This window comes from Canis lupus, chromosome 16, assembly GCF_011100685.1.
Source record: "Canis lupus familiaris isolate Mischka breed German Shepherd chromosome 16, alternate assembly UU_Cfam_GSD_1.0, whole genome shotgun sequence".
Classification (NCBI taxonomy): Eukaryota; Metazoa; Chordata; class Mammalia; order Carnivora; family Canidae; genus Canis; species Canis lupus.
In genome coordinates, this window is record NC_049237.1 from 9,135,773 (window position 1) to 9,161,570 (window position 25,798).

The window sequence follows — 25,798 nt, forward strand, 5'->3', positions numbered from 1 at the left end:
CATTCAGGCTGATTTGTGAAAAACAGAGGTAATGAAGGGGATTGGACAAGTCCAGAAATTAAGAGACAGCAAAGAGACTATTGTAATCACAAGAAAAGTGGCTGGGAATGGAACGGTAGAAAATAAATTCCTAGCCTCAGTATCTGAAGATGTTCTATGTACACAGTTTAAGTATCTTTTTTTTTTTTCAACAAAAGGACTAATTTGCATTGATCAACCAGTAAACAAGAATAGGATCACCAATTAACGTTTCCACTTCTCATCCTAGATTTCAGAAACAATATAAATTGGCTGACACAACTGGGCAGGTTTTTCTTTTATAACAACAAATGCTCTAGCTTATAGAGAAAAGTTCTCGAGAAATAGTTACTCTTTAAACTTAAGAGTACTTAGATTCTGACAATAAGAAAGGGTCACAAGAAAGGGTCATGTTCTACGTGGGGATGGACTCATGGGAACTGCACATGAAAAGTAAAAAATGAGATAAACCATGTTTTCCCCACCTTCCTCAGTTAGCAAAAAACTGTCAGCAGCTAGTAAATACTAAAGCCTTCTAAAAGCCCTAAAATTTTAGTTCCAAAAGTCAACAGAAAGTGTTTTCTTATCCTCTTTAAGGATTTAAGCACTCTTTAAAGTTTTTGGTCATCTCTGTACAAAGGGATAAGTAATAATAAACTTACATAAAGTGAAAATAAAGATATAAACTAATAAAAATTTTAGTTTCCCTTCAATAACCCACTCCCTTTCAAAAATGTATTCAACTAGGGGTGCCCAGGTAGCTCAGTCAGCTAGGCATCTGGCAGAGTTGGGCTCCCTGCTCAGTGGGGTCTGCTTCTCCCTTCTCCCTCAGCCCCACCTCCTACTCGCCCCCATGTTCACTCACTCTCTCACTTGCTCTATAAATAAAATCTTTAAAAAAATGTATTCAGCTATTTAACCTTATATTTTCAACATTTTTAACCTCTTAGACTTGTATTTCTGACACTTAACCACCCAAAATGATTTTTAAAATAAATTCTGTAGTATATTTAACCTGCACTTTCCCCAGTAGGCTCTATACCCAACATGGGGATTGAACTCACAACCCCAAGATCAGGAAGTCACATGCTCCAACTGAGCCAGCCAGAGCCCCAGTGTTTTTAGCTTTAACTCCAGGGTACTGTATATAATTTTACTCTAATAAAATTAAGTTGTAGTTCATGAGTATCTTCTAACCAATTTCATTTTTTTTTTTTTTTTTTTAAGATTTATTTATTCATGAGACACAGAAAGAGAGAGAAGGAGAGAAGCAGAGACACAGGCAGAGGGAGAAGCAGGCTCCATGCAGGGAGCCCAAAGCAGTACTCGATTCCAGGATCTCCAGGATCATGTCCTGGGCTGAAGGCAGGCACTAAACTGCTGAGCCATCCAGGCTGCCCCAACCAATTTCATCTTAAACCATAATGCCCAAACTTGAACTACAAAAGAATGGAGTACTAATCTAGTAATTCTCATTCATTTTTAAAAGATACTTAATCTATAAAAACTACCTCTGAAAAAACCTAACTTCACTACTTATATTTTGTGTAACACTTACCTTTTGGGATTCTTGCTATGTGATCGAGACCTAAAAAAAGAGAATATCTATTTTTAGAAAAAAAGAAGTGAGAAAAAGTACAATGTACTATTAAATTTACATCCTTCCTGATTTCTAATCTTTTTATTAATTCTATAAATATAAGGCACATATGAATGCACACCAATTTTTCCAAAATATACCATAAACCATACAGACTTGCCCACCATGGCTATGAGATCCCCTAACTAGGATACCTGACTCTTAAAAAAGAACAGGCTCCAAGGAGACTAAAACATGGTACATCACCACTCAATAACTCTACAGAAATGACTTCCCAACCTGGAAAAAATTCTGTGTTATTTTTATCTCTGTCATTTCTTCTTTCTCTCCAGAAAGAGAAAATTTTCCATAATCTGAGATGTATGAGATGTATTCATTTTCAAACTATAACTTCACATAGCATTCAATCTTACAGCATCTGTTTCTTAACAGGACACATGATAACCCTTATTAAAGCACTCTTCACATTTCTTAGCACATACTTAAAACTCAATAAATAGTAATGACTAGTACTATGGGCACTAGGAAACTACAGTTGTCTCGTGGGGAATATACAGCACAACTGAGGGTGGCTTGGGACTCAGCCTAATTTGAGTTTTAATACTCTGGCTGCACCACTATCTGTGACCTGGACAGATTACAGATCTCTCAGCTTTGCTTGTCATTTGCAAAAGAAGGACAGTAATATAAATTTCACAGGGAGATCGTAAGGATTAGATGAGCCAATATAGGCAAATTCTTAGCACTGTACTTGATACATAACAGGCACTTAGTGACATTTTTATCATTATCCTTTTCAATACCATAGTTAGAATCCCACCTTGTGTAACTATGTACTTGCTTGTCATTTCTTCATCTTTCATTCTTGGTTACATTTCCTCAAATTCACAGAGGGTTTAAAATTTTTGTTTTTTATTTACTGGTTTATTTTTAAATTTTAAACACATTTCTAAATCTCATTAGATTTTAAAATCAATCTTAAATTTGTCTGTTGGCAACAAAGGAGTAGGAGGTTATCTACAGATAAGAAAATGTAGTCATGGCAAAGAAGTTTTTTCTCATTTGACTATCACTTCACAGTTGAATTATTTAAATCAGTCGCACTACACTCAGAATCTTAACAGATTTCTATATGGTCTTATATTACAATGCTGGGCAATATTCCCATAGAAACTCAGTGTACATAAAAGAGAATAGTGATAAAACTATGAGACAAAATTTATAGTAAATGAACATTTATCAATGGATTTATGACAGCACTTCTCCTAAAAAGGCAAAATATCCACATGTACTTTTCATTTTTTTCATTACAGTGCAAAAATATTACCTGCTATAAACCATGTAACACAAAGTCAGTTTAAACACCTTGAAATAGACCAAGTATAACATGCTCAAAGCTTAGGGGAGGCTGGCATGACCAAGTCACATATTATAAAGGGTTTTAATTAGGCACAAAAATCTGCTGTAGATAAAGGATTTAAATTTCAGAGATGTGTAAGACAATTAAAGGAACACTATACATTAGAACTACAAGTAACTCTTTAGTGACATACCTATCATAACATTGTTTAAAAAAGTTATGTACATAAGTTCAAAAAAGGTTGCTACCATGATGAGACACAATTTGTTGCCAATGGGTCACTCAGAACATTTAAACATTCTAAATATGAAGAATATGATTTTATCAACTAATGAATACCAATATAAAAAGAACTGCATATACTTAGCTATTATTAATACAATCTTAATAGTTTATAGCTCCTAGGGGTAAAAATTATAGAATCAAAATTATAGCTGAAACTGCTGAGCCACCAGGGCTGCCCTCTTCCATACTTTTTGAGAGAAATCACTTTGACTGGGACTGCTGGGTGGCTCAGTGGTTGAGCGTCTGCCTTTGGCCCAGGGCATAATTCTGGGATCCAAGATCGAGTCCTACACATCAGGCTCCCTGCATGGAGCCTGCTTCTTCCTCTGCCTGTGTCTCTGCCTCTCTCTCATGCTGTGTCTCTCATGAATAAATACAAATTTAAAAAAAGAATCACCTTGACTTAAATTGGCTGTAACTTAACATACTTGTATAAGCATTTTCACATGGTAACATTTTCAAAAGTAAACAAATCTCTCATGTCTAGATTTATTAACACCTAAAATCTTATACCAATCACATCTCTTTTTAGAGCCAGGGAGATTCAACTTCACATACTTGGACTATTCAATTAATTACTCCATACCTCCTCAGCTTCTCCCTTTCTTCTCTCTCCCTTTCTTCTCTTCGTTTCAGGCGTTCCTGATTTCTTTTCTCCTGTTTCTCAGCTACAACTCTCTTAAAAGACAATGACAGTTCAAATAATAAAAAATGAGGAGCATTATTTACTGGGTCCACTCTTAACAAGAATTATCCTAAACTCTACCATATCTGGTTCCCAATACAGTACAAGTAACATCAAAATCTGTTTAGTAACAATTAAAAGTTCTGCTGGGTAAAATCACTACGCTTACAAGTCTAGTTTCCAAAATCTTTCGCCCTTCTGGAGAACACTTGTAAAATTTTTTATTTCTTCATGACTTAATATTTCAAAATCATTTCTACAAGATTCTTCTCCTTTGAATGTTTTCTAACATTATTTTGTATTTTTTTAAAGTTTATTTATTTATTTTTTTAGTAATTCCTACACCCAATGTGGAGTTCCAACTCATGGCCCTGAGATCAAGAGGCACACGCTCTACCAACTGAGCCAAGATGTGCCTATTTTTGTTTTTTTATTTTTTTTATTTTTTAAAGGACATTACGTATTATAAATCACTACAAGTTCCCAATTCTCTAATTTCCAAAATAAAATGTCTTCTGTCACTTCCAATTACCATCCCAATTCTATTGCTTCAAAAAAACACACAGTAAAGTGCCAAACAGTCCTGTTGCTATGTCTGTATCTGCAAAGATTCCCAAATACGTAGCATTTTTGAGTTTTAATTTCGAGCTCACTAACCATTATATAGTGAAACTTACTTTGTCATTTTAAATAAAAATTTACCCAAAATCATCCTAGCTACTCAGAATACTTAGAAGAGCTCACTGTTAATTATGAATATGGAGATATCCCTAAGTGTTTCTGACTCCACATTATTTTAAATGTCAAACTACAGATCTTGGGTTAATTTGAGCAAAAAAAGTCACTATCCAGTGTTTGCTACCTCTGAACCTATCTTCTATTCATGACAAAATGCTACACTGCCATAATTTTTTAAAGATTAGCCTCATGAGGGGCAGCCCTGGTGGCTCAGCGGTTTAGTGCCGCCTTCAGCCCAGGGTGGGATCCTGGAGACCCGGGATCGAGTTGCATGTCGGGCTCCCGGCAAGGAGCCTGCTTCTCCCTCTGTCTGTCTCTCTGCCTCTCTCTCTCTATGTCTCTCATGCATAAATAAATAAAATCTAAAAAAAAAAAAAAAAAAAAAAATTAGCCTCATGAGACTGATGGAAAGTAAACTCATTATATACATTTACTCTGATTTTATTTACATCTTTAGAAATACCCTATGTTTGTTGTTTCCTTATCTTCTCATAATAATTCACCACCTGAGTAATAACTGTATTGCCTTTCTCACAATACCATGTATGTGACAGTAACTGTCCTTTTTTAAAAGATAGATTTCATCCGAATTCCTTTCTGAAATGGGAGCAGGAGCAAAAAATAAAACTAGAGATCCAACAAGCTTGCTATTTAGTGAAGAACTGCAAAATATTTCAAATAAATACTAGTCTCATTTTCTGTCTTCCTTTAAACTTGTATGAAAGAGTTAGTTTAGAACCCAGTTTGCAAGGCCCGTAATTCAATGTCATCATCAAAACAAAATACTACCTCCCAAAATAAGGGGACAGTATTTATAAGTCTTGTTTCTCAGACATTATCCATTAAACCAGTTATTTCCATTTATAATTCTACACTATTTGGTATGAATTTTTAGCAAGGGCACAGTCAAGAATGATACAAAAAGATAACTAATACACATCAAAACAATGAGTGGTTAAATAAGATTAAGCACATAGTATTAATTTACCAATGTACCTTTAATTCTTCAAGCTTCTCTCTTATTTCAATAAATCCCAGGTGCAGTTTACCCCCAAAATGATCAGCCAGTCGTCTGTCATTATCATGAAGACCTAAATAGGCAGAGCAGACTTCACAGACTCGAAGTTTCTGTTGTTGGAAACTGGAAGCTGGCATAGAATTCCGATAAACTTCCTAAACAAAAGTGAAAAAAACAACGTTCATATAAATCTGAGTCATACCATTACACAAAATAGACTGTTTATACAAAAAAAAAGTTTTCTAACGAATACATAAAAGAATGGCTATTTTTGTCATAAAAAAGATGGCTTCCAAAAAAAAAAAAAAAAGATGGCTTCCACGTATTCCTATCCTCTGTCCTTGGGACTTCTCCACTGGAGGTAAAAGATGGAGACTCAACTGTATTTTGCCAAGAACTACTCTAAGAATTCTACCATGGTAAAGAATACAACTGTCAGAAACCGTTTTCTGTGTTCTACTATGTTTCGTTTTCTACAACTTTTGTTAAAAATGAAATGTAGTGGGGCACCTGGGTGGCTCAGTGTTTAGTGTCATTATCCTGGGGTCCAGGGTTCAAGTCCCACATCAGGCTCCCCAGAGGAAGCCTGCTTCTCCTTATGCCTATGTCTCTGCCTCTGTGTTTCTCATGAATAAATTTTTTAAAAATCTCTATTTCCACTAAGAGAAATAGTTCTATATGACAAGCAATGAAAAGTGCCTTAATGAGAGTAAATGTCTAACACTCAACCATTTGATTTATAATAAGTTCATTAATGAGGGATGCCTGGGTGGCTCAGTGGCTGAGCATCTGCCTTCGGCTCAGGCCGTGATCCCAGGGTTCTGGGATTGAGTTCCGCATCAGGCTCCCTGCAGGGAGCCTGCTTCTCCCTCTGCCTGTGTCTCTGCCTCTCTCTGTGTGTGTCTCATAAATAAAATCTTAAAAAAAATTTCATTAATGAAATAATAATTAGTGGGTTTGTGTATCTGCTGTATCCTTTTTTCCCTTTTATCTGAGGCCAACAGCATGTTCAGTTAAAATACATTACATTTCAAAGCCCCCACAGAGCTTTGGCTAAGGCTCTTCAAGTGGACATTGCTGGATGGAATCTATAGAAAAGTTCTTTCAAAGGGAGTCAATAGACTGAGACAAAAAATATCACCAATGGCTGCTATCACATGTGGATCAGAAACTGATGGAAAGCAATGTTTACAGTTTTAAAAATGTCTCAATACCAACACACTTATTAATTACAAAAAGAAAGCACTGTAACTTCAATTTTCCAGTGGAAAAATAGACCAATCACCAGAAATGGGACAAATCACTAACATGTGCCTTCTGATGGGATGTAACATTACTGCAATGGTACTGTCAAAAATATAACCAGAGGGATCCCTGGGTGGCGCAGCGGTTTGGCGCCTGCCTTTGGCCCAGGGCGCGATCCTGGAGACCCGGGATCGAATCCCACGTCAGGCTACCGGTGCATGGAGCCTGCTTCTCCCTCTGCCTATGTCTCTGCCTCTCTCTCTCTCTGTGTGTGACTATCATAAATAAATAAAAATTTAAAAAAAATATATATAACCAGAAAGAAAAATCAGAAAAACCCAAACTGAAGGACATTTTACAAAGTAATGAGCCTGTATTTTTTCAAAACTGTCAAGAATATGTCAAACAAAGACTGAAGTTCCAGACTAAAGAAAACAAGAGGGACAGTAACTAAATGCAGTACATGATCCTGAACTGGGCCTTAAACGAAGAAAAAAAAAATGCTTTAGTAAAGAAGATTTTTTTTTTTAAAGATTTTATTTATTTACTCATGAGAGACACAGAGAGGAAGGCAGAGACATAGGCAGAGAAAGAAGCAGGCTCCATGCAGGGAGCCCGATGTGGAACTTGATCTCGGGTCTCCGGGATCATCATGCCCTGGGCCGAAGGCAAGCGCACAACCTCTTTAGCCACCCTAAAGAAGAATATTATGGAGTCAATTGGAAAAATCTGAGTAAAGATTTCATTAATTGTATCAGATTTCATTAACTCTATCAGTGTTAATTTCTGATTCAGATCATTATACTGTGGTTATCTAATGAATATCCTTGTTTTGAGAAAATACGCATTGGAGTATTTGGGGTTAAAGAGGCATATTAAAAAAGGGGGGGGGGGGATGCCTGGGTGGCTCAGGGGCTGAGCATCTGCTTTTGGCTCAGGGCATGATCCCGGAGTCCCAGGATCGAGTCCCACACTGGGCTTCGTGCATGGAGCCTGCTTCTCCCTCTGCCTATGTCTCCTGCCTCTCTCTCTCTGAATAATAAAATGTGTCTTCATAAATAATAAAATCTTTAAAGAAAAAAAGAGGCATCATATCTATAACCTAATGTCAAACAGCTCAAACACACACACACAAGAAGAGAAAGACAAAACAAGTATGATAAAATATTAACATTTGGAGCCTGGGTGAAGGATATAGGGGAATTCTTTATACTATTTCTTTTACCTTTCTGAAAATATTTCCAAATAAAAGTTTGTTTTGTTTGGTTTTTTAAAAAACAGGGTGTCTCGGTAGCTCAGTTGGTTAAGTGTCTGCCTTTGGCTCAGGTCATGATCCTGGTGTCCTGAAATTTGCCTCATTGACTCCCTGCTCAGCGGGAGTCTGCTTCTGCTTCTCCCACTCCGTGTCCCTCCCCACCCAGCTCATGCTCTCAAATAAAGTTAAAAAAAAAAGAAAAAGAAAAAGAAAAACAAATGTATGACACTAGGAGGCAAGTTAACTCAATTTCTGTGCCTTGTTATTCTTCTTCCTCTTTCTAGTTATGTACAGAGAAAAGGCTTTAGGCAGATAGCCATACTGTCATCACAAATTGGTAAGCATAAAGATGAATCCATTTAGTATGGATGGCTGAATATAAAGCCAGAAATAGCCTGTGTACTTGATAGAATCATGGAGCTGCTATACCAGCTCCAGACTCCCTAACTACAATTATTTATCAAATGAGAAAAAAACCGGGCAGCCCAGGTGGCTCAGCGGTTTGGCGCCACCTTCAGCCCAGGGTGTGATCCTGGAGACCCGGGATCGAGTCCCACATCAGGCCCCTTGCATGGAGCTTGCCTCTCCCTCTGTGTCTGTGCCTCTCTCTGTGTGTGTGTGTGTGTGTGTGTGTGTGTGTGTGTCTCATGAATAAATAAAATCTTAAAAAAAATAAAAATAAAAATAAATGAGAAAAAACCCTTTCTTGTTTAAATCATCATAAGTTTTCTATTATGTACAGTTGAACACAATCTATAATGAGCAAGTAAATTTTTTAATGCATTGTCCCTAGTAAAAATCAACTATGATAAAACATAACAGGCTAAAGATGCCACTGTGTGATACTAGAAAATCTTCAAAAACATATATATATGAAATTTTATGAAAACTACAAAATAGGGGCAGCCCCGGTGGCTCAGCGGTTTAGCACTGTCTTCGGCCCAGGGCCTGATCTTGGAGATCCAGGATCGAGTCCCATGTCAGGCTCCCTGTGTGGAGCCTGCTTCTCCCTCTGCTTGTGTCTCTGCCTCTCTCTCTCTCTGTCATGAATAAATAAATAAAATCTTAAAAAAAAAAAAAGAAAACTGCAAAATATATAACCAATAATAGTTACTTAGGTTCATTACTTGAGTCTTTTGGGGAAATAAGCTATAAAATACTAAGCATTTTAAAATTCATAGTGTTTATTTTCTAGAATGGTATTAATTAGATTTAAACAAATCCTAAGTATTTAGACTTCAAAATTAACAAGAATGGCTACACGGTATGTCTTTTTCCATCCTATTAATGTCTCTATATTTAAGGTAGATTTCTTGTAGCTAGCATATAGTTAAGTCTTGCTTTTATTGAAGATTTGAGAGAGAGCATGTGCATGTGCACACAAGCACAAACAAGAAGGAAGGGCAGAGGCTCTCCACTGAGCAGGAAGCCGGACATGGAGCTCAATCCCAGGACCCTGGGATCACGACTTGAGCTGAAGGCAGACGCTTAACCAGCTAAGCCACCCAGGTACCCTAAGTCTTTCTTTAAATAAACAAAAAACAGGGGTTTTAAATAAAAACCCTTTTTTTAATTAAAAAAAAAAAACAGTCTCACAATCTGCCTTTTAATTGGAATGTTTAGACCATTTGCATTTGACATCATTACTAGCACACTGGGTTTAAGTCTACCATTGTGTCATCTTCTATATGTCCAATCTGGGGTTTGTTCCTTTCCTCCTTCCTTCTTTTGGATTAAGTATTTTTTAGGATTCATTTTATTTCTATGATTATACTTTCCTCCCCCCACTGGTTTATCTTGAGTTCATAGTATTCAACTTTAACTTATAAAAAGAAGCTAGACAGACTTTTTATTAATATCAAAGGAGATTCTTTTTTTTTTTTTTTTAAGATTTTATTTATTCATGAGAGACACAGAGAGAGAGAGAGAGTCAGAGACACAGGCAGAGGGAGAAGCAGGCTCCACGCAGGGAGCCCGACGTGGGACTCGATCCTGGGTCTCCAGGATCAGGCCCTGGGCCAAAGGTGGCACTAAACCACTCAGCCACCAAGGCTGCGCCCTCAAAGGAGATTTCAAAGCAAAAGACATTACTAGGACACTTTAAAATAATAAAGGGTTTAATTATTAAAAAAAGACACAACAAACCTAAACGTGGATTAACCTAGTAACAGAACTTCAAAATACACGAAGCAAAACCTGACAAAATGGAAAGGGTAAGTAAATAAATCCACAGTTCGATGGAGACTTTAATACTCCTCAGTAAATAGAACAGAAAATCAATAGGATATGGAAGAGGTGAATAACCAATCAACTATCTTGACTCAATTAACATTTATGAACACTCCACTTAATAACACAGAGCATCATTCTTTTCAAATGTAGAGCGGATTCACCGAGACCATGTGCAGGCACAAAACAGGTACTGATGTAGCTAAGAGACCTGAAATCACACAAAATGTTCCCTCACTGCAACTGAACTAAATTAAAATCCAATCAGAAAAATACTTGGAAAAAGCACCAAATATACAAAAATACACTCCTAAATAATTCGTAGGTCAAAGAAACCACAAGTAATTAGCAAATATACAAATTGAAATGAAAATAACATTAAAAAACAAGAGTAACGTATGAAAATATGTGGGATGCAGCTACAATTATGTCTAGAAGAAAATCTGTAGCATTCAATGGGCTAAAATCAATTATCTAAGCTTCGTCTTTAAGAGGGCAGAATAATAATTAAACTGAGGTGTGATACAGTTAAGAGCAATGGAGGGATCCCTGGGTGGCGCAGCGGTTTGGCGCCTGCCTTTGGCCCAGGGCGCGATCCTGGAGACCCGGGATCGAATCCCACATCGGGCTCCCGGTGCATGGAGCCTGCTTCTCCCTCTGCCTGTGTCTCTGCCTCTCTCTCTCTCTGTAACTATCATAAATAAATAAAAAAATTAAAAAAAAAAAAGAAAAAAAAAAAAAAAAAAAAAGAGCAATGGAGACTATGGCAAAACGGGAGAATACAATCCCATGTGAAGGTATCTGATTTTCTAACAAATATCAGATGGTCCGAACAAAATAGAACTTTGTCTGCAGGGTATGAGATTTTGACCTGTGCTATGGAGAAAGAATGATAGGAGACTCCTAAAGTACCAGCAGATTGTACTGAGATGGGAAGAGAAGGGAGAATGCTATGGTTGGACAGGGGTAAAATCAAGGGAGAGAAGGGTACCATAGGAACCACATTTATGCATTGTGTGTGTGTGTGAGACTGTTAATGACAAGCTGGTTTAATTTCATTCACTAGTTATACATTTCAACAGATCAAAGCCTCTAAAGTAAAAAAAAAAAAAAAAAAAAGACCACCCACAACTTTGATGCATGATCCACTACTATGGTACAGACTAAATTTTTTTTTCTTTTTTTTTCTAAATTTTTAAAATTGGTTTAAATTGTCTTTACTAGCAATAACTTTTCAATAATTTTCAATCTAATATGTTTTGACAGTAAGGCTATACATATTACCATTAAGAATCTTCTCACCTCTGCTTCTCTTTTTTTTGCCCGTGCTTTCTCTACTTCATCCATTACTTTCTGGGATTCTTCGACATTTCCTTCAGCTCCCAGTTGTTCCACCTTGGCCAACAACTTACCAATTTCTTCATTTAATTCGTGAACACGTTCTGCCTAGAAAGAAACAGAAAAGAAGATCACGAATAAAAAGCAGAATTATCCAAGTTCAAATATTTCATAAATGCTTAGAAAAGACAAGTTATCTAAGGCAATAGGAGTATAACTAATGCTGAGTATATCATAAATGAACTGATGGAATATGAGGATGTTTTATGCCTACCTGTCCTCACTACAATGAAGTCAGGAACATAACTGAACTCAATTTAATTATTACTTTACAACCTCTACTTTGGCAGTGTATTCCAGGTATAAAATACCACTTCTTCCACAATCTACCCCTGTGTACCTTTCCAAACCATCTTTTGCTGTTCTCATTCATAACATAATCTATAACTATATCTAGTTTCCCAAATTTACTGTTTTTTGTCTCTGTGACTTTGCAGAGTGATGCCATCCCTCTTCCTGGGCTATCATCCCTTACCTCCCCTTGCCTGAACTCATGTATATCTATTCATTCAACAAAATCCAACTATTCTGTGAAACATTCTTAATCAATCACATCTAAACTCCACTTAAACATAAGAGTGCCAAAACCTCCTTTGTGTCATCTTTTTATCTTTCATAACATTATGTACATACCATTACTTTCAAATATATACTTTTTTTAAAAAAAAAGATTTATTTATTTATTCATTCAGAGAGAGAGAGAGAGAGAGAGAGGCAGGCAGAGACACAGGCAGAGGGAGAAGCAGGCCCCATGCAGGGAGCCCGATGCGGGACTCGATCCTGGGTCTCCAGAATCACGCCCTGTACTGCAGGCGGCGCTAAACCGCTGCGCCACCGGGGCTGCCCTAAATATATACTTTTCTACACACATACACACACACTTATGTATAAACTTTTATATACATATCTTAACACTTTGTAGATAACTATTTTTATTTCCCATCTTTAGGGACACCTAGGTGGCTCAGGGTATTATACCAGAGTCCAGGAATCAAGTCCCACATCAGGCTCCCTGAGGGAAGCCTGCTTCTCCCTCTGTGTGCGTCTCTACTTCTCTGTGTCTCTCACGAACAAATAAATAAATCTTAAAAAAAGAAAAAAATATGTATGTAGTTCTCATCTTTTATTTCCAACGTCCAACAAATAGCATAGGCTCAAACAGGAGTTATAGGAACGAACTGGCAGATCTTCTTTAAGACAATATATTACTTTAGAGTCCAACAAGCCTGGCTTATTGCCAAACCAATTATCAGCTATGTAATTTTGACCACAATTGCTTAACCTGAATCCACTTCCTCATCTGAGAAAAAAGAATAATACCTATCTCACAAAGTTGTGAGAAATGAGAGAAAATGTGCCTTACACACACTGCACAGCACATTACTGACTTTCAGTACACTACCATAGCACTGTGTCTCCCTTAGCCTTAGTTCATGTCTTTCCCTTGGGATTACTTTTTGCCTTATGATCTGTCCTCCTCCTCCTCACCATCATCCTGAGAATATAGTTCATTACTATTGTTTTAATGGCATATGATACCTATACAGTCTTTTTATTGGCCACAAAGTAAGTATTCAGGCTGTGTAGCCAATCATATTAGCAAAGACTTCAATTTCTATGGACATTCGATCACAACAAACTAGTGTGCTAATAATCTTTAGTTCTCAAATATCCTTCAATCCAAAATATTCATCCCTCAAAGAAATTTTGAACTCTATTTTCATTTTCTTATTTCTTTAGCAAGGTGGCATTTTTCTCTCAATAGCTGTTACAGAATGATTGGATTATGCCCCAAACTCTTCACCATTCCCTATATCCATTTCTTTGCTATATAATTAGTATCATATTCTGTTCTGACTTCGGCCATGTAACTGACTTTAGTTTAATAGAACAGTAGCAAACATGACAGAAGGAAAGGCTTAAAAAGCACTTGTGTGACTTATTTATTTATTTTTTTAATCTCTTCCACTACCATAAGAACATGGCCAGGCTAGCCTTAGCCTCATTTAATGGCCTTTGATCAGGGATCCCTGGGTGGCGCAAGCGGTTTAGCGCCTGCCTTTGGCCCAGGGCGCGATCCTGGAGACCTGGGATCGAATCCCACGTCGGACTCCCGGTGCATGGAGCCTGCTTCTCCCTCTGCCTGTGTCTCTGCCTCTCTCTATCTCTCTCTGTGTGACTATCATAAATAAATAAAAATTAAAAAAAAAAAATGGCCTTTGATCAGAGGACATTTGAGTTAGCCCAACTGAGATAGCAGTAACTTCTCCATCAAGTTCAACCTAAACTCATGGGCTAATAAACACTTAATTGTTTTAAGTCACTGAGTTTTTTTTTTAAAGATTTTATTTATTCATTCACAAAAGACAGAGAGAGAGAGAGACAGAGAGAGACAGAGAGAGAGAGAGGCAGAGATACAGGCAGAGGGAGAAGCAGGCCCCATGCAGGGAGCCTGACGCAAGACTCGATCCCGGGACTCCAGGATCATGCCCTGGGCCAAAGGCAGACGCTAAACCTCTGAGCCAGCCACCCAGGGATTCCCTAAGTCACTGAGTTTTGAGGTAATTTGTTAAACAGCACTTTTGTAGTGACAGATAACCAATTACAATGCCCCATAAACCAAGATAGCACTTGTGGATCTTTTTCAACCATGACATTAGATCCCCACACTTTAGGATCCCATCTTTAGAGAACTTTTCAGAAAAAGTTGATTAAAAATAACTGCTTCCTCAGAGCACCTGGCTAAGTCGGAAGAGCATGCAACTCTTGATCTTGAGGCTATGAATTCAAAGTCCCATATAGTGTGCAGAGATTGTTTAAAATAAAAACACATCCTTTCCACAAAGGAATCCACTTCCCTTTGTACATACATCTCTGAGAACTATATTTAATGTTGTCATCCAAACTCTATCTGGGTAAACTCTTTGTCTCCATTCTGCGTTTGCATAAAATGTACAACCTATACTGAACAGCACAAAATATTTCAAAGTATTAAGTCATCAAATCAACAAAACACAAAGTATGGGTTATTTTTTTTTAAGCTTCTGATTAGAGGGATGCCTGGGTGGCTCAGCAATTGAGCATCTGCCTTTGGCTCAGAGCATGATCCCAGAGTTCCAGGATCGAGTCCCACACCAGGCTTCATGCAGGGAGCCTGCTTCTCTCTCAGCCTATGTCTGAACAAACTCTGGATATTAGATAATATTAAATTGTTAACTTTATGGATGTGATTTTATGGTTCTGTTTTAGAGGTGAAAAGATGTGACATCTGGAATTTGCTTTTAAAATAATCAAACGAGAAAAAAAACTGATTACGAACCCTTTGGGATTTATTATTCCTTTCTTTCTAGATTTCTTAATTTGCATTTTTAAAGTTTATTTATTTAAGTCATCTCCATACCCAACGTGGGGCTCAGGCTCACAATCCAGAGATCAAGAGATGCACGCTCTACTGACTGAGCCAGCCAGGCACAACTCTTTCTACTTTTTGCATACTAAGTTTACAACAAAACCAAAATTTTTTTAAGTAGGCTTCACACCCAGCTTAGAGCCGAACTCAGGGTTTGAACTTATGACCCTGAAATTACGACCTGAGCTAACAGATCAAGAGTTGGATGCTTAACCATCTTGGGCCACCCAAGTGCTCCCACAACAAAATATTTTTTTAAAAGTGGTGGGTATAACAGAACATCTAAAGATCACTCAAAACTCAACATTAAAAATAAGCAATCCACTTGGAAAATGGGTATAAGACATACAGACATTTTACTAAAGAGAGAACATGTGCTGAGTGAAATCAATCTCAAAAGGATACATGATTCCATTTATGTAATATTCAATAAAATAGCATAATTATAGAACTGGAGAATACATTAGTGGTTGCCAGAAGATAAGGAAGGACGAATTGATATGGCTATAGAGATGTAAGAGGGAGTCTCATAGGGATGCTAGAGTGAAATAACTTAATTATGGTGGTAGTTACTCAAGTTACTTACATGTGATAAAACTGCAGAGAGTTACACATGCACACACAAGTACACAAATAACTGGTAAAAGCTAAATAAAATGTTGTGATCGAAAGTGTACTACCATTGTATAAAATATGAACATAAGGGGAGCCTAAGGAAGAGTTCAGAGAATTCCCTATATGTCTTTGCAATCTGTGAATATAATTATTTTAAAATAAAAAGTTAAAATTAGTGAGCTGAAATTATATTTTGTAGTACTAATGAAATGACTGAAATTCTTACCTTTGCTGCCACTTCAGCACTAATCTCTTCTTGAGTTTCTGCTAGTCTTTTCTTAGCCACTTCTGTTCTTCGATCACAATCTGCAATGAATGACTGCAGATGATCCATAGCCTGCAAAGTTTAATTAGAAGACAATTATTGCCAGAAAAACCAACTTTATTCAGAAATATCTTTACGGAACACTTGGGTGGTTCAGAGGTTGGGCGCCTGCCTTCAGCTCGAGATCCCGGGATCCGGGATCGAGTCCCACATCAGACTCCCTGCATGGAGCCTGCTTCTCCCTCTGCCTATGTCTCTGCCTCTCTCTCTCTCTCTCTCTCTCTCAGGATGTATCACTCATGAATATCTTTACTCTAAAATTATACTTAATTTTCTGTTTTTTTAAAGTAGAGGAGCCCAATGCAAAGCTTGAACTCACGGCCTTGAGATCAAGACCTGAGCTGACATCAGGAGTCAGACACTTAGGAACGCCTGGGTGGCTCAGCGGTTGAGCATCTGCCTTTGGCTCAGGGAGTGATCCCGGATTCCTGGATTTGAGTCTCACACTGGGTCCTTGCATGGAACCTGCTTCTCGCTCTGCCTGTGTCTCTCATGAATAAATAGATAAAATCTTTAAAAAAAAAAAAAAAAAAAAAAAGGTCAGACACTTAACCAGCAGGGCCACCCACATGCTCTTACACTTATTTTTTTAAATGCTAATAGTGTAGTAAAAGAGTAACAAAAGCAGATTCAATTATGAATCAAAAATACTAGTCATCACCTATCATCCTGGCAAAGAGTAAACATAAATAATTCCCAGGAAAGGTAAAGCTACAAGGAAACTGACACTCATATTCCACTGAGTGCAAATCAGTCCAGTGTTTCAAAAAGGTAACATGGTAACTTGTGTCAAAAGCCTTAAAAATGTTCCCTTAGTCATTTTCCTTCCAGAAATGCCTTTTAAAAAGTAATCAGATATTTAGAAGGCTTAATAGTTAAAGATGTTCCCTCACAGTGTTATTTTTAAGTGTAAAATTGTAAATACATTAAATATCTAGGAAATGTAGAAATTTTTATCTTTAGCCATTAAAAAAAGGTTTTAATAGAACATTTAATGACACAAGAAAATGTTCATGATTCATTTGTAAATAAAAAGCATGTTACACAGTATCATATGCCATAAAATTCCAATTTTGTAAAATAGAGCAGAGAAAAAAGTGGAAGAGCATATATAAAATTTTAACAATAATTCTTTTTGAATATATTTTTAATAATATTTTTCTGTGCTTCTCAAATTTTCCACAATGAAAATGCTACAATCAGGAAAACTTGCTTTCTTTTCAAAGAATAAACCAGTGACAATTTTAGCAATTTCTACATTGTAAAAATCCACTTCGATAATTGTATTAAAGATTTTCACCAAGTATTTATTAGTATGTCTGTAATTAAATAGTAATTCATCTAAAAGGAAACTTTTTAAGATTTATACCTAAGTCAAGCAATTTGGACTTTCGTATCTTACTGTACAGAAATATAGCTAATTTAAAATACAAATGTTTAATTAAAAATACCAATTTATTTAGCACATAGCAAATTTTAAGAATTTCTTGAAAGTAAAAAGCAACAGGCTCATTTGAAAGCTCTTATCTGTGACAACAAATAGTTAGCTCTTTTAATTTAAAATTAAACTTTATGGGGCACCTCAGGGAGTCATTGGGTTAAGCATCTGCCTTTAGCTCAGGTATGATCTCAGGCTCCTAGGATGGAGCCCTGAGTCAAGTGGCTTTTTTTATTACAGTTTTTTTTTTTTTTTAAGATTTTATTTATTTATTCCCTAGAGACACAGAGAGAGAGGCAGAAACACATAGGCAGGGAGAGAAGCAGGCTCCTCAAGGGGAGCACAATGTGGGACTTGATCCTGGGGCTCTGGGACCACCTATTGAGCCAGAGGCAGATGCTCAACCACTGAGCTACCCAGGTGTCCCAAAAAATTGTTTTAAATAAAATTCATCTTTAAATTCACAACATTAATCTATTAAAATTTCCTTACAGGAAGATAAAAGTGGCATTTCAAAGCAGTGAGAGGAAAAAGATGGACTAATCAATAATGCTGGGTCAACTACACAGCTATCTGGAAAAAGAAAGTTAAATCTATACCTCAATTCCTTAGACCAGCACAAATTTAAGTTGGTTCAAAGATCTAAGTGTTTAAAATGAAGCCATAAAAATACCAGAAGAAACCATGAGAACTCTAATCACCTCAAAATAGGGAAGAGCTTTTGAATTAACACATTAGAAATTTTTAAAGCATTGATAAATGAAACAACTATAAAAATATTCTGCCAAGGCCCACACCAACTAAAAGAAAAACTGGGAAAAAAAAAATCCAATATATTATCTATGAGAAGGGGCCGATTTTCATAACATGTAAAGTTAGACAAGTTAGAGAAATGTAAATATCCAAGATTAGCCAACAGCCAAAAACTAATTGTACATGAATAGTTCACTGAAAAATAGATATTAAATATAAGAAGTATGTTTAAACTCACTCATAAGACAAATGCAAATTAAAATTACATTTATATTCCACATTTCATCTACCAAAGTTGCAAAGGAATCTTTGACAAACACACCATGTCACCATATAGGAAGTAATTTCACAAATTACTGGTAGAAGTATAAATTGATGTCTCATAGAGAATAACTTGGCAAAACTTTTCTTGGACTTGGTTATTCTATTTCTAGAAATTTATTCTATAGGTACTTGATATGTAGAAAGAAATAATATATTACCATACTATAATGATAAAATATGGAAAATGACCTAAATATCCATACCCCTAGATCTAGATGATGGTTTCTGCTGTATTTTATGCCCAGAATATATTAAATCAAAATCCAATTTAAGATGTCTCCCACCCAACTATTTAGCCTCATGTTAAATTATGTTTACATAGATTTTTTTTTTTTTAACAGAGAAAACAGAGAGAGAGAACGTGCAGGGGCAAGGAAAGGGAGAGAGAATCTTAAGCAGGCTCCACGCCAAGCGTAGAAGCAGATGTGGAGGAGTTGTCTGGCTGGCTCACTCGGTTAAGTATCTACCTGCCTTTGGCTCAGATCATGATCCTGGGCTCCTGGGATCCAACCTCACATTGAGCTCCCTGCTCAGCAGGGAGTCTACTTCTCCAGCTGCCCCTCAACCTCACTTGTGCTCTCTCTCAAATAAATAAAATCTTAAAAAAAAAAAAAAAAAAAAAAAGCCAACGCGTAGCTTGATCTCTTGACCCTGAGATTATAACCTGAGCTGAAATCAAGCTGAACACTTAACTGACTGAGCCACCCAGGCACCCCTGATTTTCATTTCAGTCCGCAGAAATTCTTAGAAAAGAAGTAAATGGGGGTGCCTGTTTTATCTTTCAAACCAAGTAAAATACCTATCACATCTTACTAATAAAAAGTTATAAGATGTATGCTCATTGTTCATGTAATGCTAATTGGTATGTTCTATATAAATTTTTAAAGTTACATTTACAGATACAAAAATAAAAATGAGTGTAAAAACTCAGTAGATTATTTTTTAACTCAGTAGATTATTAAAGGGCCTTAAATACACCAGAAATTTGTTGTTTACATGTGCTTAAACTAAGGTTTCCTTAATCATTACAACTTTACTGGAATAGTTTAATTTTCAAAAGAATATATGTATTGCATGATTTTTACAAATTTTCTTAAAATACTGATTCACATTGTATTTTTTTTAAATGTTGTTAGTCAAGAAAATATATGACCTAGAAAAAAAAAGATCTTAATTTAGTACTGTCCTTCATTTAACTACAAAGAAGATAATTTGCTAAGAGCCTTTTCCTATAGAAATATTAATCCACATTCAAAATGTTTTACCAGAAAAAATAATCTAACCCATTAAAGCAAAAGACACATACATCAAGTTCAAAGAAAAAATCTTGTTCTTTGGACGCAATTTCATAATCTGCTCTTAAAGCCAGGTCATGAACTTTCAGACATTCTCCAAGATCCATTCTCTGGGGGGGGAAAAAAAAGATGTATTATTGAAACAGTAAACACATTTTTTTAAAAAATTCATAAACAACCACAGTTCTCTTCAAAATACATATTAAGTCTTATTGATGTTATTTACAAAAATTTCACAGACAAGTATAAAACTTGGTGCCAGAAAAAAAAACAACACACCGATTCTGTCTACTAACAAATGGGAACAGTGATCACTTTTGTACTTAAGAAGAGATGAGGAAAACTAAAAATCTGAAAAAAAAAAAAAAAATACCTTCTAGCATCTGTATCAAAACAAATTTCACTTAGCCTATTAACAAAGATAACATTAGCTTAAAATCAAACTAAAAGAATATGTAAACCAAATTGCTGAACTATAGTTAATATTCTTTAAAGAACATTCTAATTAAAAAAAAAAAAAAGAACATTCTAATTTCCCAATAAAGATGGGAGTCCTCAAACATTAGACCAGTTATCTTGATAAGCATTCCAGACAAGACTAGGTGAACTAGTAAAAAGGACTGGATAGAACTTCACAAAAACCAAGTATCAAACCCTATTTATAAGCATGTATCAGGAATATAAAATATACTCCCATTTAGCCTAGGATCCTCCTACTTGGAATTTCAAGCACACATTATTTATCAAATTAGAGGTTTTCTCCTGAGACAAAAGTTCCTAAAAACCTATTTTACGTGCATCTGGGAACTGATAAGATCTTTCAGGAACTCCGTTAAGGGTAAATGGGAAAAACTTGGGCTAGACGCAAAGATATTTACAAACGTTATTAATGGATGAGTCAAGTAAAACAGATTTTTCCAATTGGAAGTATGCTATCCTATCAATAGAATGTCTGAGAATTGCTGAAAGGTTGGTAAAAAGGGAATACAATAATTTAAAATAGTAAATACCGCCTTTGGTTTTGTTATACAAACTAAGTATAAAGTTAAAATATGACAACCATTATAGTAGTAAAGCCATTCTGTTAATTAATGAATGGTGTACCCACTTGTGCCAAAGCACTATGCTAGGGGCTAGGGACACAGAGTTAACCGACACTGATACTCAGAGTCTCTGACCTCACGGAGCTGACATTTAGAGGAGGGGAAACAAAAATTAACCACGACTGTGTCTCTGAATACAGTTAAGTGGTTTAATAAAATGGGAATGATCCCATTATGATGGGAGGCTACTAGACAATCTGAAGAGGATATATTGAAATTGGATTTAAAACATGTGAGGGGGCAGCCCTGGCGGTGCAGCGGTTTAGTGCAGCCTGCAGCCCAGGGCATGATCCTGGAGACCCGGGATCGAGTCCCACATCAGGCTCCCTGCATGGAGCCTGCTTCTCCCTCTGCCTGTGTCTCTGCCTCTCTCTCTCTCTGTGTGTGTGTCTCTCATGAATAAATAAATAAAATCTTTAAAAAAAAAAAAAAACATGTGAGGAAGCAAATTAACCTTAGGAAAAGCTAAGAAAAGAGTGCTTAAGGTTTTACAGAAGATTTAGGAGGCAGATCTTTAAAAAAAGCCAGCGTTAGGCAGAGGGAAGTTTCTAGAATCAAGGAACAGACTACAATATCAATAGCACATAGGTCTGGGCCTTAGTTTGTATATAAGTACCTAGAAATGAGTTTAACTTTTTTACCAAAAACCTGGATATAACCAAGGATATCAACACTAATTTTGTACAATATCCCAAGCTAAAAAAAACCCCAGTGAATTCACTGGATTAAGATTCAGAAGAACTGGGGCACATGGTTGGCTTAGCTGGAAGAGCACATGACTTGATTTCAGGGTGGTGAGTTTGAGTCCCAAACTGGGTTTAGAGATTACTTAAAAATAAACTTAAAAACAAACAAACAAAGATTGAGAGACGCCTAGGTGGCTCAGCAGTTTAGCGCCGCCTTCGGCCCAGGGCATGATCCTGGAGACCCGGGATCAAATCCCAAAATCCCACATCGGGCTTTCTGCATGGGGCCTGCTTCTCCCTCTACCTGTGTCTCTGTCCCCCCTCTCCCCCATGTGTCTCTCACAAATAAATATTAAAAAAAAAAGAATTGATAAATCATATAAAATTTAAAATAAATATCAAGTCTTATAGTCCCATCTAAGAAGACAAATTTACAAATAACTTAGCTATGAGTAGAAAATTAAGACAAACGAGAAACATACTAGTCAAAAGTAAGGGTTAAAAAAAAAAAAAAAAAAAACAAAAGTAAGGGTTACAGTGTGCCATGACTGAGATAAATTAACTTACAGGGCATGGTATGAACAAAGTGAGAAATCTCTTGCTGAAGGCTAGCAAACACCGCTCTTCCAAAAGATACATTCTGTGTGCTAACACATTTCGAAGGGATATAAGTAAGTTAGACCAAGTGTTCCAGAACCAAGCTGTTCCAAAAAAACCCAGGACAGATGTGATTAGTCAGGGAAAATCAAAATGTGAACCTAGTCCTCAATTAACTAAAGAACTTTTCAGTACGAAACAACAGTTTTTTTTTTTAAGATTCATTCATTCATTCATTCATTCATTCATTCATTCATTCATTCATTCATTCATAAGAGACAAAGAGGCAGAGACACTGGCAGAGAGAGAAGCAGGCTCCATGCAGGAAGCCCAATTTGGGACTTGATCCTGGGGCTCAGGGATCACACCATATGCGTGAAGGCAGACGCTCAACCACTGAGCCACCCAGGTGTCCCCAGAAACAGATATTATGGCCCCAAGGCAAGGGACTTGAGTCAGATTTTAACTTTCTCTAAAATTAAAAAAAATTAAAAAACAAAAACAAAAAAAAACCCCACACACAAAAAATACCAACTTTCTAATGATCAAAGCTTTCCAAAGATAGAATAGACTTTCTCAAAATTTAGTGAGTTCCCAGATAACTGAAAGATCCTCAAACAGTTCTAGGATATTGAGGAAAGAATTCAACTATCAGGTAGCTTCCTTCTTCCAACTGTGACATTTTAGGACTACCTAAAAAAATAAGTTTCTCTGTAAAACTCTATTACCTCGGTTATTACATAAAAGAATGAATGGGAAACTATAGACAATGTCTTCAAAGTTATCCTTTGGAAAATAATAAGGAATAGTCACCAGTCTTGTAAATCCTCATCCCACTAACGGCTCTCATGTATCACTGCGTTGCTGAGCATGCTTAGATTTTTCCAGGCCCCACTAACTCTCATTCATAAGCCTATGGATTAACTATGTCTTTCAGGGACAATAAACAGCAACTGAAACTTGACATTGATGTGTGGAAATTCAAAACTGCTTATTAAAAGCAACATTTTAAAAATGCTATAGGAAAAAACGTAATGCTCCTAAAATATGCAGGAAAATAAGACAGTAGTGAAAAAAGGAATTGTAAAAGAGCACTGTTACCATCACTGCTACACCTGTGTGTGTATTTAAGTAGGCTCTATGCCCAACATGGTGCTTGAACTCACAATGTCATGATCAAGAGCTGCATGCTCTACCAATGGAGTCAACCAGCCACCGCAGTGTGTTTCTTAATTGATATCTTAACATTAATCTCTCTAACAGCTCCCTTTGTGTGTGTATTTCTATAGCTATAGTTGTTAAAGGGATGCTATACTTATTTCCTAAGATGTTATGATGCCACAGTTGGGAATGCCATTGATCCAGTGCAGTGGTTTTTAACTTGGGTGATATTAATGCAAGCTTTTGAATATAGGTCCATGCCCTACCCGCCAAAGACAGAATTGTAAAAGAGCCCCAAGTATTTTTAATGTACAGTGTTGGGAATCACTCACTGATCTAATTTTACTCCCAATCTACAGACAAATGAACTGAAGCCCAGAAAGACAGACTTATTCCAGATACTAGAAAATCTGGCTAGATTGATTTCTCGTCTAGCCTCCCCCTTTTGTTTAACCATGCTAGTGATCTGCACAGAGCAGATAACCAAAACTACTACTACTGCCTTTCCTCCAGTTATCTCCCTTTTCTTTATCCTCTACTTAACTAGATTTCCAATCTGTTCGCAATAAAAACCTCAAATTACTATATAAATCTTGTCTCACTGTTTAACCTAAACATCTCTGTTGCCTACTCATACTACTTATTGGCAGGAATTCAAGGCTTTTCCTCTACTCTTTCTTTAAATTTACATCATACAACCAACCAAAGGAAAAAAAAAAAAAAAAAACAATTATGCGGGTCAAGAACAAGATGACCACCAAAAAGGACACAATTATACCACTGGTGTAAGGGAGGAGTTTTGGTAAGAAAAGGAAAGTTGGCGGGGGGGATATGCCTTGGAGGGGAATTTGTGGAAGGGGTAAATTTTTACTACCTCACTAAGCATGTGAGCTCCACAAGGACAAGTATTTTCTTTCTGTTTTATCTACTGTGTAATTTGCCTCTTACATAGGAATGTTTAAGAAACATTTGTTGAACGAATCAAACTGGTCAAATAGGACAAAGAACATTTGGCATGGGGGCGCTGAGCTTTATCAAGGGTGGTCAAGATAAAACCAAGTAAAAAAACTGACCTGAGCTCTGGAGGGAAGGTCTTTTTCACCTCTCCAATGATTATCAATTTTGCCAGAACTCTCTTCCTTCCTAGGTATTTTATGCTACTCTTCTCTCTTACTCCCTATGTGCTACTGTCCTCCAGGAGGTAGACTGCTTGGACTTGACAATATCCTGGGCCATAAACTCTGCAGCTTTACAGTCTAGTCTAGCTTACAATAGTAGATTGAGGGGGCCAAAATCCTAGGAGGAAGGGGATACCTGTAATTGGGGGCGGGGGGGGGGGGCTGGAATAGCCTCAGTGCTTATTCTTCAGGGATCTAGCAGGGCAGTAGGTATATACAGATTTCCAGAATTCTAGAACTAGTCATCAATTTTCCTCTGTCCATAACATCATGACTAAACATGTATTCTGGCATTTCATACACACAAGGAGTATTTAAAATAAAGAACAAGCAAGCCAAAACAAACTCCACAACTACCTGCCAACATAAAAGTGAGTGAAATGCAAGTATGCCCATATTAATGCTCTCCAAGATCACAGTCATCTAATTTAAGCCACCAAAAAGGGAACCATGACAGAACCACATCATGACCTCTGGACAAATCCTCAAAAGCTGAATCAATCCTGACTTCACCTCTATAGTTTCAATAGTGCTTTGAACACTCAGTGCATAGATATACTTGCTGCTTCGCTAGTTAAATAAATGAGCTTCAAACTGAACAAAATAAAATGCTTGGTTATTTAACTTATAATGGCTCTATTTGTAATGAAAGCCATAGGAAGCATTTTTAAATTTTTAAATTTAATTAGTAATTGACTTCATAATTCCATTCTTCCCCACAAGTTGATCCCTGGTATTTAAAAAAAAATAATAAATCTAAATTCTTAGATTGTAAATGGGAAAAATGCTTACTTTTAATAGGAAAAATTCAGTTCTGGATTTTGTCTTCTCCATCCTAAATCCATTTCCTCTGTGAAGTCTTGACTAAATCACTATATCTAATTCTGTAACTTCTTACAACTTGTCAGCATTTTATAATTTTATATTTTATTTTTTATAATTTTATAACTTTACTATTTAACAAAGTTGATTCTGTTAAGGGCTTTTCTAGGTGTTCTTTTGAAATGTCAAAAATGAGGGCTCCTGGGTGGCTCAGTGGTTGTGAGCATCTGCCTTTGGCTCAGGTCACAATCCTGGGGTCCT

At 36.6% G+C, this 25,798-nt stretch overlaps 1 protein-coding gene across 1 annotated transcript in view; it reads right to left on the reverse strand.

The window, feature by feature from the left end:
* LUC7L2 (LUC7-like 2 (S. cerevisiae)) overlaps positions 1-25,798 on the reverse strand; it is a 62,181-nt gene that overhangs the window by 7,983 nt on the left and 28,400 nt on the right. Inside the window, 6 exon segments of the mRNA NM_001131056.1 lie at positions 1,577-1,606; positions 3,850-3,941; positions 5,683-5,859; positions 11,736-11,879; positions 16,082-16,192; positions 20,002-20,100. Of these exon segments, the coding sequence (NP_001124528.1) occupies positions 1,577-1,606; positions 3,850-3,941; positions 5,683-5,859; positions 11,736-11,879; positions 16,082-16,192; positions 20,002-20,100 (653 nt within the window).